Source organism: Arvicola amphibius, chromosome 12 (genome assembly GCF_903992535.2).
Source record: "Arvicola amphibius chromosome 12, mArvAmp1.2, whole genome shotgun sequence".
NCBI classification, from domain to species: Eukaryota; Metazoa; Chordata; class Mammalia; order Rodentia; family Cricetidae; genus Arvicola; species Arvicola amphibius.
Window position 1 is genome coordinate 43,251,541 of NC_052058.2, and position 16,327 is coordinate 43,267,867.

General features: G+C 47.1%; 1 protein-coding gene across 23 annotated transcripts in view; it reads right to left on the reverse strand.

Annotated features, from left to right (window-relative positions):
* Positions 1 to 3,583: 3,583 nt before the first annotated feature.
* The window catches only part of Thrb (thyroid hormone receptor beta), a 337,850-nt gene continuing 325,106 nt past the window's right edge, over positions 3,584 to 16,327 (reverse strand). For all 23 annotated transcript variants that reach the window (XM_038348812.1, XM_038348824.1, XM_038348806.1 and 20 more), the window contains 2 exons: positions 11,226 to 11,484; positions 3,584 to 8,286 (listed from right to left, as the gene is read on the reverse strand). In XM_038348812.1, the coding sequence (XP_038204740.1) occupies positions 8,045 to 8,286; positions 11,226 to 11,484 (501 nt within the window). In that variant the 3' untranslated portion in view covers positions 3,584 to 8,044. The remainder of the gene's footprint in view (positions 8,287 to 11,225; positions 11,485 to 16,327) is intronic.

The following is a 16,327-nucleotide window of genomic DNA, read 5'->3' on the forward strand; positions in this document are numbered from 1 at the left end:
CCACACAGAGAGTGGTATCGGGATTCTGTGGGTGGTGAAGCAGTCAGAGTCAGGAACAAGAAGGGGAAGGTCATTTTCCTCCATTGTGACTGAGAGAACAGGAAAATGTTTGGGTTTCTCTGGGTGACTTGGCCAAGCCAAAAAGGATTTGGATCCCCAACAAGGGGACATGAGTGTCTCTCACCAGAGAAAGCCACTGATCAACACTGGGAAACTGTTTGGAGTGACTAGTCTCCCAGTCACTTCCTTCCAGATGGCCTAAACCCTCATGGGGCCATCCAGCTCCCAAGATGGCCAATAGATTTCACAAAAGGTCTGGCATTTTCTGTATTAGGAACAGTTGTTATCCCACCTGTTCTTATCAGCAGCGCCCCACCCCCTTGGGTTGCAGCAAACTCCACCATGGTCCGCAGTGGCCTCCTCCAGCTGTTGCAGCTGGCATCGCCATAGCAATAGTAGCAGTTGCTGTCACTGCTGCCAGTCACTGCTGGAAACCAGGGCAGGGTAGGGGGAAGGGCGCAGCCCCTGAGCCTGCAGGGAATCATGTAACATCTCAGGGCAGCCAGTCCCAGTACAGCTCACCCTCCCTTCCATTTTAACTCTGTTTGTCTAACCAACAGAACGGACAGAAACACATAAAGAGACACACAGTAAAGACAACTGGGGGTGGCCACTGTATATCATCCATCTGAACAGACCAGGGAAGTCCAGCGCCATCTCACACGGATCCCGGACACTGGATCAGTGGCTGTGACCATCCTACCACTCCTTTGTGTCCTAAACGAAGGTACCAATAACCAGACTTACTCCTGGAAGAGACAGATCAGGTGACTTTTGATCTTGTTCCCCTTTGGGCTGGAAGTGTCAGATTCTTCTGAAGCATTAGTCAGCCTTCCATCAAGAGGAGTTCTGGGGCCCTGGAACTTATCAGGTTGTGCACTTCCTGGGATTTCCTTGACCTCTTCACTCGTACCCACTCTGAGGTCTCTGGTGACTTGAGGTCTGGTCTCTGGGGATCTCACTTGGGCCTTCAGAAGTGTTGTGAGGTATCCACCAGAGAAGACCATTCAGACACAGATTTAAGCCAGTAAAAAGTCTTTATTAGGCAGCCAATGACTACGCTGGGTGTTCAGGACCTCTGTGCAGGCCCAAGCTTTTCTCAGGGTGAGCTTTTAAGCACAAAAAGAACCCCCTGGGTTGGCCCACCTCAGTTAGCAAGAACAGTTAGCCAGAAGCAGAACTACATAAGCCAAAAAGCAATGTTAGTACATTTAGAGACTTTCCCAGAACTATGGATTTGGATGGATTAGGTCTTTATTCTATTTTTGACAGGCTTTTCTGCCTATACACTGGGTTCCAAGGCCTGAATGGTTCTTCCATCATGGCGTCAGTTGTGCTAAGGTCTGGGGACCTGTTACATGGGTTATTAACAAAGGAAGAGGACATGAAAGTATAAGGGGGAATTTCTGTAGAGGGGAGAGTGAGTAGAAGAGAACTTGGGGAATATGATCAAGACTGTATGCATATATGAAATTGATAAAGAATGAATAAAAACGTTAAAAAACCTCAGTTCTTTGAAACTAAACAGACCCCGCGTCTGTGATCTTGTTTCCTTATCCATACCTTTTGTGACTCTTAATTTCCATTGCTATAAGTCCTCCTTCCGCCACATATCACAGCTTTCCCAAAAGTTGACTCCCAGATGCTCAGAAGACAAAGCACCTTAGTGTGTGATGGTGCTTGCCTTTAATGCCAGCAGACGGGGTGGGGAGAGGCAGAGGTGGGCAGATCTCTGTGAATTCAAGACCAGCTAGGGCTATACAATGAGATTGTCTCAAAAGCTGAAAACGAAAATATCTGATGGCTAAGCCCCTAGAAGCCATGGGATAATAAAGAAGAAATAAAAAAGAAATCACTGTTCATGCTATCACCCCAGGGAGTACATTTGTAAGGGATCTGGTCTATTGAGGGGGTGAGGTAGCTTTTCTTTAGGTGTGTGTGTGTGTGTGTGTGTGTGTGTGTGTGTGTGTATTTTGCAGTGGGGTAGCTGAACGGTTTTGGAAGGTAAGCAGCAAACGCCGCCACAGCAGGGTTGCATTGCCCTCTTGTCAGAAAACCCAGGCTTTCTTATCTGCTTCGGAGGGTTGGAGGTAGAAGGAAGGAATGCGGCACAATTCCAAGGACAGCGCAGGTGTTCATACAAGGCTGGCCAGCATCGTACAACCCGACATTGTGATGTTGGTGATGACCTGGGGTTGGGAAGCAAAAACACCCAACATATCCTTTTGGGAGGCTGCCAGGACTCTCAAGTGCCAAGTGACCACCAAATGAAGTTCTGTCAAAGTGCGGGGAAAACAGGTGAGCTTTCTGAAAACCAGCAAGAAGGTCACTTACCAGTGAATATCCCTCAGGGATCGCAGGCACTCCACCTAGGATGTCTTATTATCACAGAGGTCCTATCTGGCTTTAGTGCAGGCAGGGAAACGAAACCTTGGAGTCTTTAGGGCTCAGAATACCTGTGGGTAGAGTCACGTGTGTGTCTGCTGTGAGCTGCAGCTCTGTCGGACTTGGAGTCGCACAGAGGAGTGGCTTTCCACCTCCCCCCCCCCCCCCCCCCCCCCCCCCCGTCTGTGTGCTCTAGAAGGTCTGATTTTGTTATTCTGAAGATTTCTTTTTCTTTTCTAAATGAATCTTGCCTTCCTCACCGCAGCTCATCGTGTGCAAGAAAATGAAAAAGGAAGCAGTGCTAACAGCCTGAAAGACCACACCCTTCGCTAACAGCCTGAAAGACTGCGCCCTTCGCTTTCCTACAGTCTTCGTACCGAAAGGCCTCAAACTAAGTGACATTCCACACAGGAAAAAAAAAAAAAAAAAAAAAAAAAACCATTTCCACTGACTTCTACAAGGTGTCAGACAATATTTTCCTTGATTGAACCACCCCCTGTTCTGTGGAGTAGCCCCTCTTTCAGACCTTATATCAAAGTGTCCTCTAAGGTTCCTCCCCTGGAAACAGACAGCCTAAGAGTAAAAACTGTCCTGTCCTTGAGAACAGTAGGGTAAATTGCTAAAGTAAAAGCCTCTAGCCTTAAACACAGCTGGAGATAAATAGCTCCAGGGCATTTTCTCAAGGTTCAGAGACGCTACTGCTTCTCGGTGAAGGGAAAGTAAGAACAGTGGGAAACATAAGCTGGAGTTCAGAGGTGAGAAGTCCAGCCTTGGAGACAAGGTTTAATCGAAAACTCTAGTTGACTGTTTTTCCTGGGTACCATGCTGTTATCTCTATGATGTCACGTGTTCTTATCCTAAGGTGCGGTCTCCTCTGCTCTGGATTCTCTGTTGTGAGAACTCTGACCTCCTTAATGGACCTTCCTTAGGTTTCTGCTGGACGATTTGATGCTGTCTGTTTGTCCGTCAGTCTGTCTGTCTGTGTATCTCATCCCCCCCACATGCTCCCCGCAGGGGAACTTGACCATCTTAGTAGATTCACCGTAGTCGAGATTCCTTCCCTGCCTCAGTTCTGAGGTGAGAAGTGTAGGCAGCCCTTCTATCTAGAACTATATAAAGAAAGAGACAGGCAAATATATCCATTGTAAGCTTTTTCTTTTTTTCTTTTTTAGAATTTAAGCTTATGAGTATCTATGCCCACTATATTCATAATTACAATTTAATATCTGCATACAAAAGCTATGTAAAAATCCATTTTCCCAAATATACAAATTTTCTTTTTGGATAGTTTAAAACATTTTGATCACAGATTCCAACAATTTTAGGCTGAAAAAAATATCACCAATCTAGCAATAGCACTTAACACTGTCTGCAAAACACAAATCTTCCACTGACTGTAAACCTCTCTATTCTGTACCATTTGTTTTTCCTGATTCTCAGGGCAATGAAACATTATGGAAAAAAGAATCGTCTTCTCTGACGAAAGCGCGGAGAATGACTTTGGCTATATGACGTCAAGTGAAAGATGCCAAGGTCACAAGGAACAACCAAAGGGACTAAGTGACACAAGGCCACATGCGTGCGCTTGTGCCCTGACTCCCTCCCCATCCGTGCATTGGCTGGCCTACAGCCTCTTCCTGTGTCTCACATTGTGCTCTCTTGAGTACTGTCCCCCTCCTCAGAGGAGAGACTCACATTTGATTGTCTTGTGCAGAAGGTGGGTCAGCTTGAGCTGTGCAACACAAAGCCACAATCAGTGTTTACCTGCACACTATTGCTCCTGAAGGCGGCATTAATTAATGTGGAAATACACGAGAAATGTGTAATTTTTCATGTGCAAACATTTATACAGCACAGTAAAAATTCTGTGATAAGGCCAAACCTTTTTTCTCCCTAGCCTTTTTTTTTTGTATGTGTGTGTTTTTAATGTCTTTTTTTTATTTTAAAGATTAAAGTAAAATGTTTCAATTGTAAAAAATACACACCGGGCAAATCCTTACCTGGATAATAAATATCTACATCACAGTACAATAAATTTCTTCTCTATAAAATTTAAATATGGATCAGTCTACCACTATCAAAAGAAACACTATGCTAATGTTTCCATATTATTAAAATAACAGGAAATTGTGAGCTTATTTGAGGACCTGATGCCATCGCCATTGGAAAGGGCAAAGAGATTCAATTGTCTGTCATCTCTCATTTTGAGGAGGACCTGTGGTTTGGTTCTTCACTTAAATTAAGTTCATGAAAAAGGTTTAGCCTTACAAAATGCTGGCTACATCTCAAAAACCATAAGACTGATTTCATAATTCATGACTCATGCAGCAAAAGGTCAATATGACACGGATAGGTTTGAGTTCCACGGAACGAAGATGTCTTACCAACAATGACATGCTCTGAAGAGGCCCAGCAGGTCACAAGACTGGGCTGGGGTGGGCTGAGTGTGAGGAGATCAAGGCTTGGGCACCAGCCTGCAGGTTAACATGAGAAGGGATCCTGCAGAGCGGAGCCAACCTTGCTCTCCCCGAGATTGCACTGGGACGGAGGTGGCCCTGGGGCCACAGGCTGGGGACGCGCTGGGCTGAGGCTCCCACAAGGCGCATCATCAAGGACTGAGGCTCATCACACTAGAAGAAGCTCAGAGGCAGCACAAGGTGTTTTCAGCAGAATCAGAGGAGAAAAATTGTTCTTTCTTCCAGTTTCTGGAAGTTCTGCACATTGACGCTGAAGTGCAAAGTGCACTTGAAGGGACAAACACACGTATGCACACACGTGCACACATACACATACACACACGTCTTTTGCATGTGCACAGCCTCCTCATCCATACCTGTGATTTATAAGTGAGCATCCCAGTAGGATGGGCATGTTCTCCTTGACTGGAATGTCTCCCCACAGTGGGGCAGATGCGAAGGCTCTTTCCACCACATCCACACTTGATTTGAAAGTCTGGACAAGATTAGAAGAAAAATGCTTTGTAAAAAGAAAAGAACAAAAGTTGGGAGCCAATTCCTCAAAATCTAATTTCATAAAATGGAGTTTCCCGGAGGAGGGCGTGACTTGAGTCATTCTGACCGCCTGCCGTTCTTATCCCTTTCTGCCAGAAGACTGAAGCTTGCATATTTTATTAAGTATGAATGTTCCGCCTTCAACGTGGTGAGGGCAGGATCTGCCCCTTGAGGGTGAGCCTTTGGGTACAGAGTAAGGACCACGTGCTGGGCCTGACCGGGGCTGACCAGATGGCTGAGGGCTGGGCTAGTGCTCAGTGGTCGTTAATCCCCACAGCGCCCTGAAAGACCCTGGCTCCAAAACCCTGCAGTAGTGCTGGAATCCAGGTCTCTGACATCCTTTGGAAACCCTCAGAGTAGGGAAACTTCCTCGGAAACGCTGGTGTCCCAGGACTCTGTGCCCCTGAGCAGGACTCACCTGCGGGCTCCCTCTCTCTCCTCTTGGAAGGAGAACTTGCCTCACAGCAAGCTTGTTTTTATTGTCTGGACAGAGGTCCTCCGGGAGAGTCGACAGGGGAACAGATGTTTAATGAAGTTTGTGAGGGAGGAGGCTGGCTACAGGCTGCCTGGGAAAGCAAACCCTTGACAGATGTTTGAACATGAATCGATGGGGCTTCTTGATTCTATTTTAATCTCTGCACCAAGTCCACAGCGCATTCTGTCTAAAGGCGCATTCTGTCTAAACACGTTAACGCTGGAGCGTGCCTTCTCCTGAGGCTACTCCCACGGACTCTGGGGACTTTCAAAGCTGTACCTTCTCTTCCAAGGCCATTCTGCCTTCCTCTGAGGCAAATTCTCATTTCAAATGAAAGCCAAATACATTCCTTAATTGTGAGTGGGCCTTGCTTTTTGTCTGACAAAGCTACACATTTGAATATAAAAGGAATAGTTCAAGGATCACTCCCTCCCCCCACTTACTGGAAAGTCACCCAACAAAGAAAGTAAGAGGGATTTTAGGGGACTGGCTTATTTATGCGGTAAGAAAATTGGAACTGTAAGCTCCTAAACCGACCAGGCCGTCGAGCACGACCTAGAACTCCGGTGCCCTGCTGTCCAATGAAGCCAAGTATGCTCCGAAAGCCTCAAAGAGGCAAGTGAGTAGTGTCCTCACTCTTCACAGTGACTTTCTGTCCTTGGTTTTTAGGTAACTCTTGCTGATATGGCTTGTTTTCCCCAATATTTCCAGGATAAGGCAGTGAAAGGCAGGCAGAGGGAAAGTTCGTATCTGCGATGTCAGTGAAGAATGGGGTACATTCAGTTGCATGGGTACATTCTTTGCCCATCTGTAGAGAAGTTGTCATGACTTGGTCATTGGGGGTAGGCTGGACAGAATGGTGACGGTGTGTCCTTATGCATGGTTGGCCGTTGTTTTAAGGGGACTTTTGGCCAGTGCAGCGATGTATAAAGGAACAGAAGAGCTAGCGTTTGGAGAGAGTCAAGCTGTTTACCACCACAGAATGTGGCGGGGAGGTGGGGGTGAGGGATATTTGTGGATAACCTAAGGAGCTTATGAATCCGAGACTGGGGAGAGCATCCTCCAGTCATCGGACAGCCTACACCCATGAGGAGTGCATTTCCTTCGAAGCAGAATATTCCTGCCCTGATCTTTTCCAGGTATTTTGTCAAACAAGACTGGAATTTCAACACGTGTGTTTCTCCCTGATCGGAAGATCTAAGCCACAGGGAAATGTCATCAGCTCAACAGACAAATAAAGACCTTGGTGAGCTGGGGAAAGAACTGGCTCATAGACCACTAAAAAGAGATAGCGCTTCTGTAAACAGGCTTGAGCATTGTGGGAATGGCTTGTGAATCTATCTAAGCCGTGAAGATGCCTTCCTGCTCGAGGTAATACACCACGTGCACTCTGGAAACCATGCCTGTAACATTGATACAGATTCCCAAGCTCTATGGGCAGGCTGAGAAAAGGATTGTCCTTGTGGCCTCAAACCAGTAAAACACCTGCACATCTTCAAGTCATGCTCTTGTCCAGCTTGAAGTACATCACAAGGCTACAGAGGGCCATGGAAAGGAAAGCTGATTCCTTATGGTGTGGCTGTTCCCGCACGTTCCAAGTCACGCTGCTTGGAGAGAAAGGGTGCTGGAAATGGCGAGCTCCTGGTAGCATCTGCTCCTACCCTTAGACACCGAAAGCCAAGCCCAGCCCGAGGGGGCCCTTCCTCTGCCAGCTTCGCCCTGCAAACATCAGAACTGGATCAAGATGACTGTGGTCTTGGTTTTAAGGCTTCTTTAGTCTTCTGCAGTGCCATTTGGCTTGCTGAGTCTCTCTGACCAGGGAGGGACAGATGGGAGCTGGTGATGGCTTGGTGCTGGTGACATAATGATTGTCCCCCACCCAACCCTTCAAAGCATTCACAGTAAGGACTGGTGAACAGAATGCAACAGTTACAAAGACCCACATTCCAGAGACGATGTCATCCCAGGCTGTGCCACTGATGACCCACTGACCCCCGAGGATCCCACCCAACACAAAGAAACGAGGAAACGACAACGAGAAGGGCTGAGGCGGAGGCGGGACGAAATGACACCCACTAGCGCGGCGGGAATGACAAGAACCTGTCCAGTCCACTTAGTCCTCAAAGACTTCCAAGAATAGAGGGGGGAAGAGCTCCGTGGGGCACTCCACCTTCATGTGGAGGAAGCGGCTGGCATGGCAGGCTCCGATCATCCGCAGGTCTGTCACCTTCATCAGGAGTTTGGGCCAAAAATGTGTCACATGGTGCTTTCGGTAATTGATATAGTGTTCAAAGGCCAACAGGAAACTGTCTTGGTATTTCTCGATTCTCTCAACGCAGGCCAGTCCTGGGCGATCTGAGGGGAGGAAAAAAATGGAGATGAATTCAGAGGTGGAATGAGGGAGCTTGCCTGATTCAGTTCCAGATCTGGGGATTTCTCTGCTCCTAGGAATGAGTGAGAATGTAACACGGACTATAGAATACCAGAGGTCAAGGTGGCCGTTGAATGAATCGCTCTGGTTGGGGGTGGGGTGCAGTGTTGAGATGGGTAGATCTGGTGGTGGGGGTGGGGTGCAGTGTTGAGATGGGCAGATCTGGTGGTGGGGGTGGGGTGCAGTGTTGAGATGGGTAAACCTGGTGGGAGGGTGGGGTGCTACTTCCTGGGAACCACAATGTGAGCAACTTCATTACCCCCATGCTTCCTGCCATGATGTACTTCTTTACCACATGCCTGACAACAATGGAGCCAGCCGCCTGTGGGCACAGCCTCTGGGACTGTGAGCCAAGGTAAAACTTCTGTCCCTCAAACTGGTTTTACGGAGTGCTCCATCATGGCGATATGAAAACACACACAGCTGCCATATCTATCGGTTCCCTTCCATTACTGACTTATCCCAGAGGGAACGTCTTATTTTTTTTTTTGTTTTTTTTCGAGACAGGGTTTCCCTGTAGTTTCTAGAGCCTGTCCTGGAACTAGCTCTTGTAGACCAGGCTGGCCTCGAACTCAGAGAGGGAACGTCTTATTATACAGCAATAAAGTCCATTTTTCATAAACAGATGATAACTATGAAAACAAATGCACGGAGGAAAACTTACCAAATAATAAAAATTTCTTTACTAAAGGCAAAGGATCTTGATGAAGATTTTGTGCCCTTGAGCTTTCCTTGTTAAAAGTAGGGTAGCAAGTATTGCAGGGGTGTTAAAACCAGACTAGCACCATGCTAACTCTCTCTCTCTCTCTTTCTCTCTCTCTGACTTATTTAGGGCTTACAGTCAGAAGAAATTACAGAAGAAATAGCTTTCTCCCTATGTAAGTCAACATTATTTCAAAGGATTTTTATACCAATAGCGACTTAGCTAAACTTTGCTTTCATTCCCTCCAAGAATACATTCCCCACATACGTTCCATTTCCATTTCAGTGGGTCACCTTAGAGAGAGGCCGTACTACAAAGGCAGCCCATAGAGAAGCTCCACGCTTTATTTCTCCGAGTCCTCTGTATTCCCTGAAGGACTCAGGGCCACGCGACCACTGGTTGTAGCCTGGATACCAGCTCTGCAGTTGCCCAACAGTGTGACCTTCCTCCAGATGGGGGCCAAACTCATGAAGCCACTGAGGTCCTTCAGAATAGGTCTGGTAGCCATATTTTATATTATATATGGGATCACATGAAGTGACATTGAATTTGCTGGATTCTTTTGGTTAAAAGAAGTCACAGGCAAGGGGGTTATAGAGGCTGAGAAGAGCAGATATTGGGAAAACGTAGTCCCCTGGAATGTCTCCAAAGTCACCAAAGGGAGTGCTGTGTGCCATTCTGTCTGTATTCGAAACTTTCCCTAAAATAACTTAAAGCATTATTGATTTTAAAATATCTTCCATATCTAAATTTCATGTAGGAAATGAATTTCTAGGCCAGCTTCAAAATACTTCGTGAATTTCAGCTCGATAAAGAAGTCTCAAGGTGTCTGTGACCCAGGTTTTGCTACTGGCCAATAAACATTTTTTGGAGTCTACTAAACACTGGCTAGACATTTCTGTGACCTCAAAGTTTAGTTAGACCAGAGAGTGGTCTGGGTAAGTTAAGCAGAGAGTGACAGAACAAAATGAGGAGCGCCAAAGGAGGAAAGGTAGGTTTTGAAATGAAGAGGATGGCCAGAAACAATTTTCTATATTTCAAGACTGGCTTCCCGAATGCCGTGCGCTTTGCATTTATTTATTGTGATGTGATTAAAAAGAGGGTAGTGCCAGTTCTGTCATTAACGCTCCACTGTTGGTGAGCTAGAGCTCCGACGGGCAGCTGAGCTTGGTTAAAAAGATGGCAGCAAGTTATCACCGCCGACGCCGGAGGGGTAACCAGTGAGGTAGAATGTTGAGTCGGGGCTGGAGCTGGGACGAGTTGGCCAATAGGATGTGGCTGTAGTGACACCGCGAGACTTAAGTCTGGCGAGCTTTTGCTGGCATGTGCTTGAACCCCTCTGTCTTGGGACCAAGCAGCATGTAAGAAGTCTGAGCCCTCTTCCAGAGGAAAGGCTGCCAGGAGGGAGAGACTTCTGCAGCTGTGGTCCACGCCTCAGCTCCAGCTCTGGTTATCTTGGCTGTCTTAAGCACTCCACTTTGGATTGGCGTGCCCTATGGTAAGAGGCATGTGTTCCACAGGATGGTGCTGTCACTTGGAGCCGTACTTAGTACGGCTGGTAAAGCTAGAATCAGGCAGGGTGGATGAACTATCGGCCCAAAGGGGATCACTTTATAGGGTTTCTGTTGCCCCCACCCCACTTTCCCTATCTGAACTGGGCGCCATGCCAAGATTTGCGGAGTGCTTGAGCTAATCTTCACAGTGATACAGCAAGGTAACTATTCTAATGCCAATTTTATTTAGAGACCTGCAGACTCAGGCAGCTGGATGGTTAACATGCCGATTGGGGCTTATAAAGGTCTTGTGGGTGAGGCGGGGGTCTGAAGCTAGCTCGGTCAGAATCCAAGACAGAGAGAACACACACTTCTGAGATACCACAGCTAGGATTGTTTCCATAAACAGTTTCAAAGAGCATTTAACCGAGAGGCCAGTGTGGACTCTGTAGTGGGTTTCAGGCTAGCCAGAGAAATATAGCATAAGACTCCAGATAACTGGTATTCAGGTCCCTGTCCATTGCCCCTTCTAGTCTCCCGCTGAAGGAGAACCGGCTAAGACTCTGTAGCTAAAGGGAGACAGACAACCCATTAAGTGACTTGAATTAGCACGGACCCTGGAGGCTCCAGCTCTTTTCACATCCACTGTGAATCTCGGTGCACTCACCTGAAGACATCAGCAGGACGGCCTGAAGCAGGGCAACTTCCGTGTCATCCAGGTTGAAAGATGACAGAGACATGCCCAGGTCAAAGATGGCATCCGACACCACCCCAAGACCCCCATTTTTCAGCTGGCCCCGCGTCACTGCCATCTCCCCATTCAAGGTCAGAGTCTCGCTCTCTGGGTCGTAGCGCACGGCAGCTCGGAGAGACATGATCTCCATACAGCAGCCTTTGAGGAGGATGATCTGATCTTCACACGGCAGCTGAAAAGAAGCAGGCACATCAGCACTGAGCAAGAAGACAAGCACCAGCCATGGTGTTGGCAAAGTACCTGGACAGCCTCTGCGGCCAACCTATGTCTGCATTCTCCGAGTCCTTCTTCTCTACCTAGGATGACACCTATGAGCATCTTTTTATTGGTTTGAGACAGAGTCCCTGTGGTGTGCTGGCTGGCTGGCTTAAAACTCACTTTGCAGACTACACTGGCCTCAAACCTGTGGCAATCCTCCTGTCTCTGTGTTCTGAATGCTGGGACTACAGGTAAGTAATACTATGCCCAGTCTTCAACTACTTTTAAAAGAAATGTGTTTGAGTGTTTTGCTTGCCCATATGTCTGGAAGTCAGATGAGCTCATTGGATCCCTTAGAACTAGAGGTAGAGACAACTGTCAGCTGGCATGTGGGTGCTGGGAACTGCACCTGAATCCTCTGGGAGAGTAGCCAGTGGTCTTCACTATTGAGTCATCTCTCCAGCCCTGCCAACCACAATTTTTAAATGAAAAAAATGAAATTTAAGCCCTGGCAATGCTGAAGCATGCATGGTCAGCCCATATATGGTGGTTCTGTTGAACCTGTCCATAATGGGTTTCATGGTCTAAGTTGATGAGGACAACTGACCAGGTCTCTTCCTCAAGAGGGCACCAGATCTCATCACAGATGGTTGTGAGCCACCATGTGGTTGCTGGGAATTGAACTCAGGACCTCTGGAAGAGCAGACAATGATCTTCACTGCTCAGCCATCTCTCCAGCCCCAAGCTAACTAACCTCGGTAGTTTCCATTGATTTTATCACAGGTCTCCAACTGGTGTGCAGTCACTCAGAGGCCTCTGTTGGTCACCCTTTCATTTGGGAGTTTGTACTGTGTCGTTCTACAAGAAAGGGGTACTGAGCATAGTTCACGCCTTTTTTTTTTCTGTTGAGTAGCTCTGTAATTGAGCAAGAGACCTGGCCAGTCGCATTCATTAATGTAGACCATGAAACCCAATACGGGCAAGTTCAACAGAACCGCCGTATACGGGTTGCCCATGCAGGCTTCAGCACTGCCAGGGCATAGATTTCAGCTTTCTGTTTTTTGAAGGACATTTACTTCCAAGTGTCTCAAGAGGTACAAAACTAGAAGGCTGCAGCCAGATGCAAATGACCACGGCTACCCAGGACGTAGAAGCTTTGCTCATGACCCACTGGCAAATCAAAGGCAGACGTGAAGCCAGTATTTGGGTGTGTGGCTCCCGGAGTCAATGGACAAGCAAGATCTCCCTGCTAAGATTTTAGGATCATTTAAAGTTCACTTGGTCACCATGTTAATTAGAGCTTATGACTATGGGCTAAGGAAATTTTAAAACAGAACTCCATGGGACAAAACAGGAAAAATAAAAAAAAAATGTTTTCTGGGGTTGGAGAGAAAGTTCAGGAAGAATTCAAAACTGGATCATTTGAAAGGGTCCAAGTAATGGTTACTACTTGGGTTTCATTTCAAGATTTACACAGTCATTTTAACACATTTAGTAACAGAGTCACATTAATACAGTAGGGGACATTCCAGTTTCATTCATGCTTATGGAAAGCAGGCACTCAGAGTGTCACATGTCAGTGTGCAGGTGGCACAGGGGCGCTTTATAGATGGGGCTGGATTTGAAACTAGCTCTATCACAATTAAGGCCAACACACACTTTTCAATTCCTAAGCTATGATGAAATTTCCATAAACAATGACTATGGAAAATTGCACATGCCCAAGTCTTCCTTGAGACTTGTGCCGCTTCTTTTTGGAGACGAGAACTTGTAGAAGATTAGTTGAAGATGTGCTACATTTATTTATGTGGTGGAATATTTGTTTAATGATACAAAGATGTGTTGCAGTCTTTTGTGTTCCGTTTGTTTAACTCTGTGAAGCTGTGGTACTTTGCTTGTTTAAAACACCTGATTGATCTAATAAAGAACGGAACGGCCAATAGCTAGGCAGACGAGAGAAATAGGCTGGGCTGCCAGGCAGAGAGAATAAATAGGAAGAAAATGAGAAAAGGAGGAGAGAAAAAGGAGAAGGAGAGGAGGGCCAGGGGTCAGCCACCCAGCCACCCAGCCAGCCATTGGAGTAGGAAGGAAAGAAAGAGATCGAGAATAAAGTGAGGTAAAGGCCCAGAGGCAAAAGGCAGACAGGATAATTTAAGAAAAGCTGGTTAGAAACAAGCCAAGACAAGGCCTGGTATTCATAAGTAAGTATAAGTCTCTGTGTCTTTGTTTGGGGGCTGGGTGGTGGGCCTTCAAAGATCAGAGAGTCAAATAAAAACACAAAAACATAATAGTAAGCAACTGCGGGAACTCTTGACTAGTCCAGTTTAGGTTCCTGTGTGAAACTGGAAGCAACCCCACTGAACTGCGTGGAGGGCGTTAGCCGTCCACACTCCCGTTCACTGCTCAGCTACGCACGGGACCACTTCACCTGTAAACTGCTGGTATTTCTCTACCAGAAAAAGGCGTTCACGCCTGTCAATTCTGTCACTGTACTCACTCAGTGATTTGCTTTTGTTTAGGTCCTGACTTGTACTCCTAACTACATCCTTGGGTTCCTGATTCAAGGAGGAGTTGGGGGTGGGAAGGCTGTCCTGGGTTATAGTGAATGGGAGGATAGGCCGGAGAGGTCTGCAGGATCCTGGTGAGTCTGTAAGATGCGGGCACACCTCTCTGAGGCACTTGCCACAATGCTCTCACTGTGAGAACGCTCCAACCGTGGCCTGACAGGCAGACCCAGGGGCCCTCAGTCTTCCTGTGTTCTTAGAAGATCATCTGGCTGAGGACACAAATGAGACGCTCCAGCAGGGGTTCTTGGGTAGCAGCTTTGCAGACAGACCTCCCAAGGTCCTGGTGTACCACAGCCATGTTGGGGGCCTGCAGGATCTTGGGAGAATAGGGATCACAGGCACAGCTCAAATGGCAGATGCATTAAACTGCTTCTGCCAAGAGACTGCCTGGGGTATTCATTCCCTCCCTGTGGAGCTCAGGGCCCACAAAGTTTATCTTCCTCTCTTGGGCTTCTGAGAGGGTTAAAGTCTAGCAGAAGCCTGGATGACCCTGTAAAATGCTATAAAATTCTTCTTCTTCTTCTTCTTCTTCTTCTTCTTCTTCTTCTTCTTCTTCTTCTTCTTCTTCTTCTTCTTCTTCTTCTTCTTCTTTTTCCTCCTCCTCCTCCTCCTCCTCCTCGTCCTCCCCCCTCCTCCTCCTTCCCCCTCCTTCCCCCCTCTTCTTCCTCCCCTCCTCCTTTCTTCTTCTTTTCTTCTCCTTCTCCCCTCCTTCCTCTTTCCTCCTCCTTCTTCTTTGGACAATTTGAGATGAAAACATAACCACATTGAAAGATGGGATCCTGATGGTGAAGTATGTTACATTTCTGACAGGAACTTGGAAAGGTAAGCTTGCGACAGCCCTGGATTGGACAGTCCCAAGCAGCTTTTTACCCACGCCACTGAATTAAGTGCATGTTGGTTGCTGTGGGTGGAGGTAGATTCTTCTTCCTTTCGTTCTTTATAAATTATCTCAAATATCTCTTGAGTGATTTATACAAATCTTATATTAAAAAGTTAAACATTAAATTTGGAAGAACACTTGCCCTGTGTCTGGTGGGCTAGCTTGATGTGCAAACTTAAAGTCAACAAAATTCTTTTAGCCTCTGTGAGCTGTAGCCAACACACACACACACACACACACACACACACACACACACACACGATGGCAGGGGAGAGGGAGGGAGGGAGGGAGGGAGGGAGGGAGGAAAAGAGAGAGAAAGAGGAAGAGAGAGGAGAGCCAAGAACAGAGAACCAACCCAACAGATGAAAAGGGCAAGGGACAGAGTGTCGGAAAGAAGGAGGGGAGACAGGAGGCTCCCGGCAGATGCTGGAGACCTTAAAGAGGTAAGAGAACTCTCTAGTCTTTCAGTGGCATACCTGGGACCCACCCGTAGGAATGAGGGCTGTGAGAAGGGCAGAGTCACCAGAACGTTCACAGTGGCTAGTTTTATTGTGAAAAAATGGAAATGAGTGGGCGATCCAATGAGAATGAGCCTACATGATGGTAGGGCAGATTTTTGGAATGCCATGTGACCATCAAAGTCCCCTTGTAAAAGGATTTTTAAATGATATCCTACCATTGAGAATAATGTGGGTCAGTGTCTCTAACTCTCAGGCTTATGAAGGGGGTCGCTGTACTGTGCTCATGAGATGCACCCTTATTGCTGGGCCCATTTCTCTAATGAAATGATAAAGAGCGGTTTTGTAAGTAGAAAGCAGGTTCCTGGTGTATTAGTAGATTTTGGATTACACACACACACACACACACACACACACCCCACACACACACACGCTCAAGTTCCTGCCCTGGCTTTCCACAATGATGGAACAGAAGTGTAGGACCTAGAAGTGTAAGTCAAATAATATCTTTCTTCCCCCCAAGTTTGTTTGCTTGTTTTATTTTTTACTTTTTTTTCGAGACAGGGTTTCTCTGTAGCTTTGGAGCCTGTCCTGGAACTAGCTCTCGTAGACCAGGCTGGCCTCGAACTCACAGAGATCTGCTTGCCTCTGCCTCCCAAGTGCTGGGATTAAGGAGTGTGCCACCACCGCCCGGCAGGATGACACTTTATATGTGTGGTCCTGTCTAAGCATCCCAAGTCCTCTAAGAGATACCGCTGCAAGTCTCATTTTTAGGATGATGTGACTCAGGCCAGAAGACACCAACACATACGATTCGGATTCTTGTCCACACCCTGCGGTGCTCTGTGCTCACCTGCTGCAAGCTGGGGCTGTCAAAATGGGGTGAGCTGAGGTGAGACAGGAGATGTGCTA